General features: G+C 46.8%; 1 protein-coding gene across 7 annotated transcripts in view; it reads right to left on the bottom strand.

Annotated features, from left to right (window-relative positions):
• Ttc7b (tetratricopeptide repeat domain 7B) overlaps positions 1–15,569 on the bottom strand; it is a 232,165-nt gene that overhangs the window by 111,142 nt on the left and 105,454 nt on the right. For all 7 annotated transcript variants that reach the window (XM_026394209.2, XM_026394208.2, XM_026394211.2 and 4 more), the window contains 3 exons: positions 13,331–13,503; positions 5,391–5,454; positions 1,591–1,728 (listed from right to left, as the gene is read on the bottom strand). In XM_026394209.2, the coding sequence (XP_026249994.2) occupies positions 1,591–1,728; positions 5,391–5,454; positions 13,331–13,503 (375 nt within the window). The remainder of the gene's footprint in view (positions 1–1,590; positions 1,729–5,390; positions 5,455–13,330; positions 13,504–15,569) is intronic.

Here is a 15,569-nt window from a genome sequence, read left to right as displayed (position 1 = left end):
TGGAAGCTTCGGGTGGCACAAAGATCAAAGTCATCTGAGTGAAAATGCGGTCTTGGGATTCCATGGGTGGGGGTGGCAGCAGGTGCCTCGGAGCTGCCCACCTGGGGGGGAACGATCTCCAGTGGAGCCGCCCCCAAGGCTGTTCATGGAGCGAAGAGCCAACCGCAGGCAGGGGCCAGAGCCTATCCACGGAGTGGAGCCAGCCACCTTGGGCTACTCCCAATTGTTTCAGATGTGGGTAGATTTCAAACTGGGGAAAGGCTGTGTTGCCACACCAGGGGACAGAAGCTGACTTGCAAACACACTCCACTTGGATCCAGAGAGGTGTCAAGTGGTTTGTCTGGTGGAGAGAAGTTCACCTTGAAAGAACTCAACTGTGAGTGGGTGTACCAAGCCACGGGTGGGCCACGCCTGGCCATGCTGAGCAGGAACTAAGCTGGTTGGGAGCAGGGGCCTGGGAACCCTAGGCACCCCATGGGGGCTAGGACTTCTTGGGGACAAACAGTCTGGACCAACCCTGAGCCTGGACCAAGTCATGGCAGGGTGGGCCATGTGTGCTGGGGCATCTGGACACTGCATTATCTACATCATGAGGGGTTTGTGTGTTTGAAGTAACCACTTCCCTGTATAGTCACCAAATCAAAGACTAAAAAAAGCTTCCAGCCACGCAGGCTCATCTGTTCCCCAAGGTTCCTGCCTAATGTGGCCATCACGGCAGGCTAGAGGGTGAGTGAGCGCTTATCTGATTTCAGCCAATCTGTTACTGTATTTCATTCCCTGTCCTCATGCCCAGAGGCTGTTGCAATGGGTATAAATTTAGAAAGAGAAAGATAAATAACACAGAAAAGTTTATTTTAACAAAATAAGGTTGCTTCTTTCCCCTTTCTTTCTTTCTATTTCGGTAAAAGAAAGATAAAGTGGTCTCCTTACTTATTCAGCCTCACCAAGGGGGAATCTGGTATTCTGGACAGGAACTCAATGCATTGTAACCATATTCCAGATCAACTGGCTCCTTCTGAGCCTGCCAGACAAGCTTCCACCCAAGCAGTTCCTCCAGGTTGAGGGCCTGAGAGGAAGACAGCACTGTCACAAGACCTGGAACCCACTGGGTCCCTTCTGTCCAGCAATACACTGTGAAGGAAGACAGCACTTACCTGGCATGAAAGTTTGTATCAGCTAACCTGATGACACATGTGCCGGAAGCTGCCATGTCACCAGGAGTTATGCACTGAGAGTTTAAATGAAACCATTTTGTAAGGAAATTAATACCCCAGATGGGAATTAATAACCTGTTTTGGTTATGAAGGAGAGTACATGGGCTGAAAAAGTGCTTGGGCAACACTGGCCTTCCGTTCCCACAATCAGAACCTGCTGGGTGAGGTCCACTAGTGGTAAGAGGCCATGGGTCAATGCCACAATATAATCATTCAGCCCAATCACCCCTTTTCAGGGGAGGAAACCAAAGTTCATGACTGGCCCCAGGTCACATGGCAGTCAGTGGTCAGAAGCTCAGGACCAGGTCTCAGCTCCTCCCTGAGGTCACCCAGCCACCCCACCCCCACTTGGGAGTCAACCACTCAGCAGCTGTACCTCTGACAGCATCTCATACTGGCCTCTTCTTCCAAGGGCAATGGTCAGCAAGTCATAGACCACAGACGCGCTCTGCAAACTGATGAGGCGGTCACTCCTGTGCTCAGGTGTCCTGCTCAGCACAGCATCCCGGTTGGCCTGAAAACATGGAAGAGAGAGGCAGATGGTGAGCCAGCCCATGCTCGCAGCCACCATTATGGTAGAGAAGCCACCCAGGCACTCTGGCCTCTCACAGTTTGCTGAGAGCCTAGGACAAAGGCAGCAATAAGGGGCCTGTCACCTCTAGTCATACTTTCCAAGTCCCCAGAGCACCCTGGCACATGGCATAGAGTATGACCCAATGCTGAAGGCCCGAGGCGTGAGCCATCAGTAGTGTCTGGAGACAGGCAAAGCAGGCAGAGCTTCCCTGGGCTTGGGTTCACAGCTGGCCTCATGGCAGACACAGCTGGTCCTGGCTAGCAGCAGCAGCCACCAAGGGACCCTGTCGTGTCTCACTTGTGATCCTGCTTTTGCTCTAAAGAGTAGAAAACGTTCCCAGCCCTGCATTTCCCATCACCAAATGGTGTCATCGAGTTCCACTGGTCCCATGGAGATATATCACGCTTTTCTTCTATCACTGAACAGCATTCAAATCCCTAAATGACATCTTCACTGGAACGAACCTTGAAGACTAATTCACCTTGTAAAGGGAAGCACAAAACAGATGTGGAAGAGAAGGCAAGAAGCAAGCTGAGTTTTACTTCAAATGGCATTACCACAAGGGACTCAAGAGAACACCTTGCCAATTCCAAGTCTCCACTGCCTGGTGCGGAAGCACACGGGGCACATCCCAGCCCACTCATCACATCTATCCAGAAATCAAATGCTCTTTATAGCAACTTGTTTCCATTGCTTTGAAATTTAATTTCTCCACAGATCCCTCCAGATAAACCACACGCACGGGAGGCTCGACAGCCAGTTCATTTTCCTTTTCCCCTAATAGGGAGCTCTGAGACAGTAAGGCTGAATTTCACCTGCCTTTCCCCCCTGCTAATGAGCAAAAGTCTCCAGAGCTGTCTGGCCCTACAAGGAGAGAAAGAGCCCTCAGTCTTCCCCAGTAAAGCAGACATGAGGTTCCAGGGCCACTTGTCCCCCAGCTGATGCTCATCTTCCTGCTGACATTCGGAAAGGCCAGGCACACGCCTTCCCTTTCGCTAATGAGGTAAAACATTTTATTTCTTGTGAGTTTAAGACATTTGCTTTTAGCCGCCCATCCAACTTACTCACTTTAAAATTCCTGGCTCTTAAATGTCAAAGACAAATGAGGCTATGTAAGACAGGCCACTTCCTATAAAGTGAGTCCTCTCTCATGGAATTGAGCCTGCTTTTGAGGATTTCATTCTATGGTTTTCTATACAGAGTGCCTTTTGAGCCCAATAAAAGATGCCCTGAAGGAAGTGGGACCTGCTGTCTCATTTTATTTATTTGCTATGTATGTTCCATACCAGACCAAAGCCTGGAATAAAACAAAGCACAACATATACTACTACTTAGGAGAGATTTTCAAGTCATACCACAGTACCCTTTCTTCTTTTTTCCATTTTTGGAGACGGTATCAATACCTTTTGACTAAAAAGGTACAATACAGGACCTTAAGCAGATCCACAAATAGTAAGTAGCCCAGAATATTGCCACAGCAGTAGTCATACAAATAGAGTTCTGATCATCTTTTTCTCTGGGAAAAACTAATTTGCTATGCAGTGAGAAAGCAGTACAATTCCAAATGATTTCTTGTAGGTGGAGAGACTATGGACAAATTTATGTTTCTAAGTTAAAATCAGAACCAACGAAGAAAATTATTTTCTCAGACATCCAAAAAACCTGGCATTCTCATTTAGGTTCTGAAATTGAGCACACAGTTTTTCTGCCTAACAATTGAAAAATTAAACCTAACAACTGAAAAATTAAGGAGTCAAAGGACATGAAGAAAAGATCCCACGGGCAACTTAAATCTAGGAGCGATTTAAAGGACCATCTTGTTTGGAAACTTGGTCCTTCATATTTACTGATGATGTCACTTGATTTCACCATTCCCAGAAGAGATTTTTCCAGAAATTAAATACCACATAGTCAAATCTCACTGTCCACAGGGACTTTGACTTTCTCTCACTCCATTGAGGAGCAGGAAATTTACAGACATCAATCCCCGGCATCCACACTCAGCCAGAGCAAGCCTTGTGGAGAGGTGGCCATGTTCTCCAAATCCCAGAACAGGACACACGACCTGACGATGAACGGCAACATTTCCAATGAGAACCGCCCAAGCGCTCTAAATGCACACTCTCCATGTGTTCAGGGCGTTCGTGCCCTAACCAACCAAGTTTGCCAAAGGAAACTAACTGCCCAGCTGTGAAGAGCCCCACATGGAATGAAGAGTGTAGGATGCCAACAGGAGCTGACCCTTTGTCACACTGGTGGCAAAGCAGGTGAGGCCTCTCACTTGCACAACAGCCACTGAATGCCACCAAAGTGCAAACCTGGGAATCTATGTGCCTTCCCTGACTGTGCCAAGGCAGAGCACAGAATATAAGTGACACTGTCCTCCGTTAGCAGCTGACAGTCAAGGAAAGATGAGCCAAGGGCAACCTGCTTCCTGGAGGGAAAGAAAGCCAAAGACGTCAAGAGTGTCTAAGTCAAAAGCAGCGGTGACTCAAGGAACCTGGCTCTTGTAAACACCTCAGGGCCTTTTTGCAGAACAAGAAAACCCAGCGTTTTAAACTGTGGCCAGGATGCTCCCCTCTCTGACTGTTCTGGCTCTGCTGACCCTGCTGCTCTGGCATGTGTGCGTGTGTGCTCCACGTCCGTGACTCTTCCATCTGGGAGTATTTCACACTTCCAGTTAAATAGCACATCTGAGGGGCAAGGAGAAGGGGAACAGCCTTTCTCCCTTCCTTAAGCTTCCCTCTGCCCACCTGGTGGGTAGAAGTCACGGAGGGGGGCAGCGCAATCTAACAGGAGCAGCAGTCCCTGCACACATGTGCATTCAGCTTGCTCTGGCCCTCAGGTTCCACATCTGCCAAAGCAGATGAATGGACATGAGGTCCTTTTGAGTTCTAGAAGGCTGATATTCTGCTCAGGTGCTCGGAACACCTGGTTTACCTGCAGTGACAGTAACTACTATGACACAGCATCCCCAGGGTTTTGAACCAGGCTGTAGTGTCTAGTGCTACACAGGACAGAAGTCCACTGAACAATGAGTGATGCAGTCTTAGGCCTATAATTCAAGATCCTGGTCAAACACTAAGTAAGCATAAGGAATCCGATGGTCTGGTGACAATCCTTCAGAGCAGTAGAGCTGGGTAGTGGAATTCTGCAGTGCCCGGGAACGGGTGGGAACATGGCGAAAGGTCAGAGCAGTCTCGGTGGCTCCGATCCTGACATTCTTCCTCAAGCCAAAGCAAACTGAGAAGGCTCCTGGAGGCTCCTGAGAAGGCTTTTCTCCCCTTGGTGGACATTTTAGGTGGTGGTCATGTTAGCATTATTTACATACATACAACAGGGCCAGCATTCACCAGGACTAGTGGATGGATTGATGGATGGATGAATTAAGATACCTGCTAATTGCTATGGGAGGAGAAGCCCCAAGTTCCAGGTGACCAAGAGACACTACTAGCTCCTCCAGTAACTAAGAAACATCCTCTCTTTAAACCTCTACTGCTTCCTTTCCCTTTCCCTCCCGAGAACTCTCTCTAGTCATCATCCTAGACACCATCCTGAGGGTGGGGACAGGGGAAAGAACAATGAAGCCACATTCCACTTACCATTGATTCACTAATCAGCAGCAGCAACAGGGCCTCTTCAGTGTTTTCTTGAGGACAAAAAATGCTGCATAAAGAAAACCAACTTTGATATGTGGCAGTTTTAAAATAACACAAACACAACCATGAACAGAATGGAATGCTAAAAGTGTCTCAGTTTTTATATAGAATCTATGAAAATACTGTGTAATTTGGACACTTGAATTAACTTGCTTATTCCTATGGTGATCCATGGAATTAACACATTTTAGCTATGCATTTTGACGGCAGGCAGAGGGTGAAGTGAAGTTATAAAAAAACCAAGTTAAAAGCCCAAATAACATATGTACCTAATACAGAGGCAGTAGTGTGGGGGCTATGAACTGATATGAGGTAAATAACCCAAGCTTTTGCCAAGCCCCTTATGAGGCATGAACTGCAGAGGCTTCACCGAGCAGCACTCTTCCTGGCTGTCCCTGCTAACTGCCATGTCTTCTACTGTCATTCAGATGCAGTGTGAGATTGGAAGCAATTTTTGAGTTTGAATAATTTCCCTGATACTATAAGAACACAGTGAGCTGTCTTACTTCAACATGCATGTTTTATTATGGGGTAATAGTCAAGAGCTGTCTTGTTAATCTATTTTGTGGAATTTGGATAAACTCTAAAGTCTTGGATTAAAGGAAAAAGCTTCTAAGCTCAATTTTGCTGCGGATTAGAAAACAATAAAAACCCAAACATAACCCCAATCTGCACTCTCTAGATCCTATTTTTTTTGTACTGTGAGCACTTTTAAAAAGACTCGTGGCATTTGTTTTTTCTTCCTGTTCTAAAGCTCCAGAATCCTCTAAGTGGAATTGTGAATGTTATCACCAATTGGGCCAAACTCAACTTTTTTTCAGAGAATGGAAAAAGGGTTTGCAATAAATAAAAATGTGCTTAGTTAAAAAAACTCCTGGATATTTTGAAAATGACTAAATAAAGACTAGATTTACACCTTCCCAGAAATAACCTCACAATCATTTATGAGATTTCCCCCTAAAAAAGGGAACCCCTCCCCCCTGTTTTCCAAATAATTATATATACTTGTTCTCTTTGAAATGTTGGCAATTTTTGTACTGCCTCCGAGGACACTGAGGAGCAAGAGGAAAAAATGCCATGCTCAGTCCTCTGGTGACTACGCTGAGGTTTCTGGAAGAAAAGCCCTGTGGGCTATGCCCATCGCTCTTCAGGCCACGGCAAGGCTGGCCTGGGAACGAGAAGCAGGACATGGGGGCTTGTCACCTCTTCCTTCGAAGTCAGCTTACAGGGATCTGGGGTTTTGGAAGATGGAACACTTCTTTCCCCTCAAATTCAGAAATAGACTCTAAAGGTTCTGAATTGAGAGTGTCCTGGACCCATGAGAGTATGTGTGCCCCCAGTGGCTATCCTCAGATCTCCCCGTCTGTGCCAGACCTCAGAAATAGAACCTTGACCATGTTTTCAGGCTAGCCAGTTCTGCATTGTTCAGACTAATTGAAAAGAGAGTGAGCCCATGCTAATTGTGACTTAACACCAGCCAATTCAGTTCATGGATAATCTCCAAATTCCATCTGGGCCATCCAGCCAGCTTAAATGTGAGGTTGTGTTATTTTTACCAGAGTTGCTAACAAGTAACGCATTAACTGATGCTAATTCCTCTCCCTTGGACTCCCCATTGTGGCAGTCAGGATGGGCTCAGGAGGCTCACGGAGTGGGGCTGGCAGGCAGAGCCAGAGAAGGAAGGAAGAGTGGTTTCAAGAGACAAGTCTACACCACTGCTCACCAAAGGCTCCTGCTCAGTAATCCTGAATTCTTGAGACTCATTTCTGGCCATTCCCACCCTCTTCCTTGCTCAGGCAAGTGTGGGGCCCAGGATGGATGGCCACAATTGTCAGGCCTTCCATTTGTGACAGTCTCCTCTTTGGGAGACCTTGAAGTGCCCGGGCTGCTGCCTTGGAGAGTGGAAAACTGGCCCAAGGGAAGCAGCATGAAGAGCAGGGTGGGCCACCAGAGGGGACAGGAGGACAAGCTTTCAGAGCTGGCAGCGGGTGGGGGCAGTGCTGTGTCCCAGCGGGGCAGAGTGGGGCGTCCCCATCCCAGACACAAGGTGGAGTCAAGTCCCAGGTGGCCTGCAGGCAAACTACCCACGGCTCGATAGGGGTGAATCTGTGCTGATTCTAGAATCTACAGAAGACATGGGAATGAGGGCGAGGGAGCCTCAGGTGAAAACAGCAGCCATGTCTTGCCAGTGCTCCCAGGGAACTCTCAACCTTCCCCAGACAGGGGAAGGGCCTTACTCTACCAACCCCATCTCACCAACTGCGCCTGTCCCCTCGGTCATCTGGAGCTACTTCATGACAAATAAGGAGGGGTGTCTAAAGGCCACCTGCACCTCTAGGAGCCAGGGCTAGATGCAGGGAGGGCCATGAGCTCCCTGCCCATGGGAAGTTGACTTGGAAAGAGCAATGTCCACTCAAGGTCTAGGGACACGGCCTTGCAGGCCCTAGCACGCCTGGCCACGACTCCACTAGAGAACCCTGGAGAAGCCCGGCCTCTGGGCTGCAGCCTGCCAGCTGAGGAGAGCCCAGGATTCACTGCCCGTAGCCCACCCACCCACGTCCATTGTCAACACACCAAGGCAGAACCTTCCCTGGGCCCTTGCCTGAGTGAAGATGGTCAGGAAGCAGCCAGCCCCATCCGAGGACATCCTGTCCTCCTTCAACTCTCCTCAACAAGGCCAATAATCTCCTTGTGACAAAAAAGAGGAGCAAAACTTGCTCTTGGAGGAGCAGATGAGCCCCACGCAAATTGCCTTGCCCAGAGGCTCAATGTTAAGAGGACAAGCCTCCACATGACATGCCCCTGTTAAGAGGACAAGCCGCCACATGACAACCCAAAGGTGGGCCAGGCTCCCTAGAGGTGGACAGACCAACTGGACGCAGCTGGCCATGTACGTGGCTTCAGTCCTGCCACCAAGAAGTCATCCCGACCCCCTAACCACCCACGTCTTCCCACTGTCCTCAGTGCCCATGTTTACCAAGCCTCTGCTGGCTACCAGCAGGTCCAGGCCCACACTGAGCCTCCCATGACCACTCTCCCCTCCCCCAGGCCCACAAGGCACACACTGCATGTGATACATTTTTGTCATCTCCTTTCTGGAACTAGTGGTTTTCGATCTCCTGCTTTACTTGTACTAATTATTTAGTCTAATATGTGTTTAATTACCTAAGCCACCTCAAATGTTTTTTAAAAGGAAAAAAGAAAAAAAACAATGAAAGGAAAAAGGCCCTCAACCGAAACACACACACATCCATACACTAGGAAACATGTACAAGAGCATTCATAGCAGCACTGTTCCTGTTAGACCCAAAAGGAATAGGAAACAACTCAAATGACATCGTAAACGAAAAAGACCAAGGTACTAGAGGATACTTCACAAAACTGAATACTATGCAGCACTGAAAACAAAAATAGCTATATGCAAAAATATGGAAGAAATCTTCCAAATACAATGAAAAGAAGATAAGTGAATGCCTATTATACAATTCTATTTTAGAAATTAATTTTGTTTTCACGATGTTAAAAATAACAGAAAGTGAGTTTTTAATTAATTAGTCAATTAATTTTTGAACCAAGGCCTTGCTATGTTGCCCAGCCTGGTCTCCAACTCCTGGGCTCAAGTGATTCTCCCTACCTTAGCCTCTCAAGTGCTGGGACTATAGATGTGGACCACCACGCCCAGCTTATGTAAAGTTTTAAAATGAATTAGATTAATCACGTGCCTCTGTAAGTCCCACAGAAGCCCAGTACTGGGCACACTTGGGCAGGGGTGGCAATTGTAAGAGGTCACAAAGAGGAATTCTGGGTCTTTGGCAATGTCTACTTCTTATACAGGATGTGTTTACTTAACAAAAATTCATCAAGTTTTATGATTTTACTTTTCTTTGTTATGTATCAAAAAGTTTATCCTAAAAATAAGTAAACCAAGCAGAAACAATTCTTCCCAAACAGACTCTGAAGAAAGGAAATAAGGAAGCCTGTGAAGGCTGATTCCCTCCCCCTTTCTACCCAGTATTTTCAACACCTTAATTCCCTTCAAAGCCCAGGACCATCAGAGCAGGAGCACTGTGCCTCGGCCCGAGCCAGCCACAGGGCGGGGAGCACAGGGGAGCACGGCTCTCTGGCAGAGCTGGCTGTTCAATTATCTCCCTTCAGGACCAGACTTCAGAATGGTCCTGTGGTTTCCCGGGCTGGAAGGATCTGCGCCACCTAAATTCTGCTTTGTACTTACATTTCTTATAAGAGACTGAGTGGAAGGGGAGGCGTTATGGTTTAAATGTGGTGTCCCCAAGAGCTCACGTGTGAGACAGTGCAAGAAGGTTTAGAGGAGAAATGAGCGGGTCACAGCCTGAAACTAATCAATCAGCCATGGGATTAACTGAGTGGTACCTGAAGGTGGGTGGGGTGTGGCTGGAGGACGTGGTTCAGTGGTGGCATGACTGTGGGTATATGTTTTGTATTTGGAGAGTCGAGTCTCTCTCTGCTTTCTGATCACCAGGTGAGCTGCTTCCCTCTGCCACACTCTCCCACCATGATGTGCAACAAGCCCTGAGGAATGGAGCTGGCCTTCTATGGACTAAGACCTCTAAACTGTGAGCCCTAAAATAAACCTTTCCTCCTCTACAATTGTTCTGGTCGGGTCTTTTAGTGGCACCAGGGAAAAAGCTGACTAAAACAGGAGGGTTTGGGGCTACTGGCCAAAATAAAGTCTGAGCATTATCCACGGATTCCCACTTCACCTCCCAGTCAGCATAACTGAGCTGGTGGTGGTGTCCTTAGATGGTGCTGCCTTGGTAACAAGGGAGCTCAAAACAAGTATCACCCAACTGGATTTCCCTCCTTACTAATATTTCAAGGAAAAAGTAGGCTGTGACTGAATCTTGACTCCTAGATTAAGTTAGACAAAACTAGCTCTAGGGTAGTGTGGAACAGATAGAAGTTTTCCCCCTTTGCTCATATTAATATAATACTGGCACATGTGCCATCTGAGATCCAAAATACATTTTTATTATTTCTTCCAGTTAGTTGTGTTATTGACCAAGTGTTGGCCAATGGAACAGGAAAAGTGTGGGAACATTCTTAACTATTGTACTTTCATCTTCTTCCCACCAGCAGAAAGGCAGTGTGTTGGGAGTTAGGAAAAGGTCTATGTAGGGAAACATAAAAATTAGAGCCAGTACTGCATTCCTGATGAGGATGGAGCCACCACGTCAACCTGTACAGACCACCTACCCGGACTTTTACACAACTGAGAAATAAAATACGTTTTAAAAACTAAAAAAAAAAAAAAAAAAAAAAAAAAAAAGTAGGCTGTGAGCATACAAAATTAGAAAAGTCCAAACCTGAGGGCCTAAGGATTAGTGTGGAAATTAATGACAAAGGGAAGAGACCCACATTAGAGACAGCGAACAAAACCAACAAGGATGGGTCTTCAACAAGGTCAATGAATCAACACACTTTTAACTACACTGACCCCATCAGAGAGAGGAAAGACCCAAATTACCAAAACGAGAAGAGAAAGGACATGACAGTGAACCTTGCAGAAAAAAAAAAAAAAATAGTAAGACCACTCTGAAGACCTATGTTAGCAAGTTAGATAACTTAAACAGAAGCATTTCTAGAAGGACACAAACTACCAGAACTGAACCAGGAAGAAACAAAGAATATGAACAATCAAGACCTGAATTAGTATCCAGAAACTTCCTGTGAAGAACAGTCTAGGACCAGATGGCTTTACTGATAAATTTTACCAACCATTTAAAGGACAATTAACACCAATTCACCAAAAACTTAAAAAAAAAAAAAGAGGGTAAAGAAATACAAATACTGTCCAACTTGTTTCATGAGGCCAGTATTATTCTGATACCAAAAGCAGACAAAGGTATCATAAGAAAACTGCAGAACAATATCTTTTATGAATATAGACATAAAAAATTTGAGTAAAATACTAGCCAATAGACCCCAGCAACAAATAAGAAACATATTATACACCATGATAGAGTGGGACTCACCCCAGAAATTCAAGATTGGCTCAATATATCAGAATCAATTAAAGGCATGTACAGCATTAATAGAATCAAGGACAAAAACTACAGAATAAGCTGAATGGGTGCAGAAAAAGCATTTGTCAAACTGTGGGGATAGTTCCATGATAAAAATACACAGCAAACTAGGAATGGGAGGGACCATTCTTAACCTGATGAAGGGTGTTTACAAGAGCCGGTGGTGAACACCATAAGTAAAGGTGGAGGACTGGATGCTTTTCCCTCCAAGATCAGGAAACAGACAGTGTCTGCTGTTGCCACTTCTTCTCAACATTGCACCGAAGGTTCTAGCCAGACAATTGCGAGGGCAGGGGCAGGTATGGAATACCCAGCATCCACGTTAGAAAGGGAGAAGTAACCTGTATCTGCAGATGACACTGTAGCTTATACAGAAATCCTAAGGAATCTAAAAAACGGTGAGATCCCTTCAGAGACTGCAGTTTCTAAATCTATGTTTTGCCCCCAGGTTCCTTTACACAGGTATAAGCTGACGTGGGCATGGTGTTAGAAGAGTGGCAATGTCTGAGTGGCTCAAGAACTACAGGGTGGCAGAGCCTCCTTGCCTCTGAGGGAGGCCACATGGGAACAGAGCTCCCACTGGTGCCAGGCCTGGTGGGGAGAGGATAGAAACCTGGTACACCGGCTAATAAGAAGCATCTCGAGCAGTAAAATAAACCAGGATCTGTTTTGAAGATATAAACAGCACTTAAAACACGGACCTCAAATCTGTTTCTCAACAGCTCATCATGGGGATCAGCATTTTTTGTGTGAGAGTTTGGGAAGCGCCAGAACAGAGTTCTGTGGATCCAGAGAAGGACTGAGGAGTAGACACAGGCTGTGGATTGGGCCTACTCCTCGCTCAACAGGCTGGGGTAGGGGCGGGGATGGGAATGAGAGCAAGGCCTGGGGAAGCTTCTGCGCCTGAATCCACACAAACACAAGCCGGAGGCAAAGGCGAAGGTGACGAGGGAGAGGTATGCCAGGGTCAACTGAAGAGGATGAGGAGCAGTGGCCTGGAGGAGTGCTGTTCCCTTGGGAAGCCCTGTCACTTCCAGGTGTCACTGGAGTGAGCTCAGCAGCAGCTCACGCAGGCTCTCAGCCACTCCCGGCCTGGGAACGCCAAAGAGGTTCTGCAGTTCACTCACCCAAGACCCAGAAAGGCCACCTCGCCTCGCCCTGTACGCAGGGCATTAAAGGCTCTCACAGGAGGCACGAGCAAAGAATGGCGATTACTTGTCTCCCAGCCCTTCTTGTGGTCTCTGCCTTCTCTGCCCTCCTGCCCCAACCTGGCGAGGACTCCCTGACCCACTCTCCTCCAAGGGGATGAAGTCCTGAATTTAAACTGGAAACACACACACACATCCACACACACACACACACACACACACAAAAAAAAAAAAAAAAAACAGAGGTTCTAAAGAGATATCACCTTCTGGTCACTAGCAAATCACTCAGCTATCCTTACATCTGATTCAGCTTAGGACAACATTTAAACAAAAGGGCCAAGGATTGCTGAAGAAAAGAAGGGAAATGTCAGTTCTGGCCTACAGACAGCTGTGCAGTGCTGGGCTCCGAGGACAGGAAGTCGCAGTCCAAAGACCCAGAGCCATGGCGGCAGCCAGGTGTGGAAAAAAGAGCAGGCTTCCTCCTGACCTGTCCTGGTGGTAAGGGGTCTGCTCAAGCTGTGAGCAGTGACAAGGGCTGCTATTAAACTGTGGAGTGGCCTTGCTCATTGGCTTTTCTTTTAGGGGAGAACAGCTTGCCCTTGGACTTCCACTAGCCCTTAGACTGCCCATCTCCTTTGCCCCAGCCCCCAGCAGAGGACATAGGCTTGCGTACTTCTCTCCTGAGTAGACACGAGCCCGGCGAGTGAGGGTGTAGGTCTTGGTGTTTGCTCCTTTCCGGAGAGGATCATCCAGGGGTGACTGGCACGGAGGGTCCTCCAGGGGGTTCCAGTAGCTCTGCTCACACATACCCCGCAACAAGATCTCCGCCAGCTGCCTGGCTATGGTCTGGGAACACAAGGAGGGAAGAGGCAGCCATGAGTCTGTTCTCTCACTGAATATTCATCAGGCACCACTTTGTGCTAGGCACTATTCCAAGAAACTCATAACTAAAGATTTTTTACTTCCATGATGAAAATGATATCAGTTTATGGCAAAAAGAAAAGAAAACATGACACATTATGATATTTGAAAACTTTGTGAAGATGGCTCATGCATTTGCGCGGCCACCCTGGTCTGTCACACCCTGGAACACTAAGCACATTCTATATCTGAAACAACCTAGCTTTCAGCGACGCCCTTTCCCAAGAGCTCCTGTAAATAACAGGTGAACTGCAGGGATTTTCACCCCCTTCCAGCAGATGCCCCCAAAGCTCCAGCTGGCAAAAAGTCAGGCTCATTTTAGATGATGCTGTCCCTGAAAAACATCTCTTGTTGACCACAGGACGTGCGCTGTGTGATTCCAGAGTGCCTTGCTTCTCACAAGGGTGAGGGCCAGTCTTGTGCAGCCCCACCCCAGGACCCAGCACCCGAGAGTCCTCTTCTCAGTGCGTCCTGGGCCTCATGGCCCAGAGCTCCCACTAGCCTGTGCTATAGAGAAGAAAAGTGAGGGCTGTGTGGCTTCTATCAAGAAAGACCTTCTTCAAAGCTGGACGGCCTCTCTCTCTACTGTTAAAACCCAGGAGCATCCGGATGTTGCCTTCCTAAGCTGGTGCAGGTTGACAGCTTCCAGACCCTCTGGAACCCCACTGCCTAGAACAGCACCACGGTGGTTGATGGGAAGGTGACAGGTGGCGTGTACCTAGAAGTACTTTGTTGACTGATGTAGATCAGTTCATAATCTTCCAAATGACAAAGATGTTTTAAAAAAAATCCTTTTGAAAACAGAAGCACCGCATCGCAGGGTAGTCCAGGCCACCCATAAGCAGCCAGAGATGGTACAGCAAAACTTTAGCCAGCAGGGTTCTCTGCTTGGTTTTAATATTTTTGGAAGATACAGACAAAGAAGCTGATCTTCCCTGAAAATGCGCCTTTTTAAAGAAATATGTTCTGGAAGAGAACTTTGCTAGGCTCTCATCCATGTGAAATCTCTAAAAATTCCCCAAGGAAACTTAAGTACAGCCAAATCACTAGCTTAGTGGTTTCTGATAACCACTGGGTAAAGGCAAATTTTCTTGATTATTCCCAAGTAAAACCCACTGCCTTTAAATGGCTATAAAAATGTGAAATTAAATGCACTCTGATCATCCCCAACTGAGCCATCTGTAAAGACCTCATAAGAACACAATTTTCAGGAACTAAACAGCTCCTGAGCTGTTTTTTTAAACCTTCCATTATAGTTTCATTTTGATCTCATTGCAGTCATATAATCTAATGACTTTTGCTGGAAAATTCTACCGACAGAAATACCTCCATTCATTATCACTAAAAAATAAATGTTAAAAATTTAAAAATGAAAACTTCATTCGCTAAATTGGGATTCTAAACATATAACTTTGGGAGGGGGGTGCTGGTCCATGCTGAGGCCATCTTGAAGTGTCCAACCCAACAGCACTTAGTACATTCACAATATTGTGCAACCACCACCGCTATCTAGTTCCAGAACATTTTCATCACCCCCAAGGAAACCTTACACCCTTTAAGCAATCATTCCTCACCCTCTCTTCCTCCTAGGCCATGGGGACAACTGATATGCTCTCTGTTTCCAAGGACTGGCCTACTTAGACTGTTTCACCACAGTGGAACTGCACAGCATGGATCTTTCTGTGACCAGCTTCCTTCATGCAGTGTAATGTTTTTAAGACTCTCTCGGCTGTGTGTGGACCAGCACTTCAGCCCTCTCCGTGGCTGAGTGGCACTCCATTGTCTGCCTGTAGCACATCTGGCGTATCTATTCTCTAGCTGATAGACAGGTTTCCACCTTTTGGCTGTTAGAATAGTGTCAATATGAACGTTCTTGTCCAGTTTGTGCCTGTTTTCAATTCTTGGGCATATATACCTAGGCGTAGAGTTGCTGTGAATATAATCTTAAATCCCTCTTTGTCATGGTCTCACACCAAATTGAGTTTACAAAA

This window comes from Urocitellus parryii, chromosome 6, assembly GCF_045843805.1.
Source record: "Urocitellus parryii isolate mUroPar1 chromosome 6, mUroPar1.hap1, whole genome shotgun sequence".
Classification (NCBI taxonomy): Eukaryota; Metazoa; Chordata; class Mammalia; order Rodentia; family Sciuridae; genus Urocitellus; species Urocitellus parryii.
This window is presented reverse-complemented; position numbering and strand designations above follow the sequence as displayed.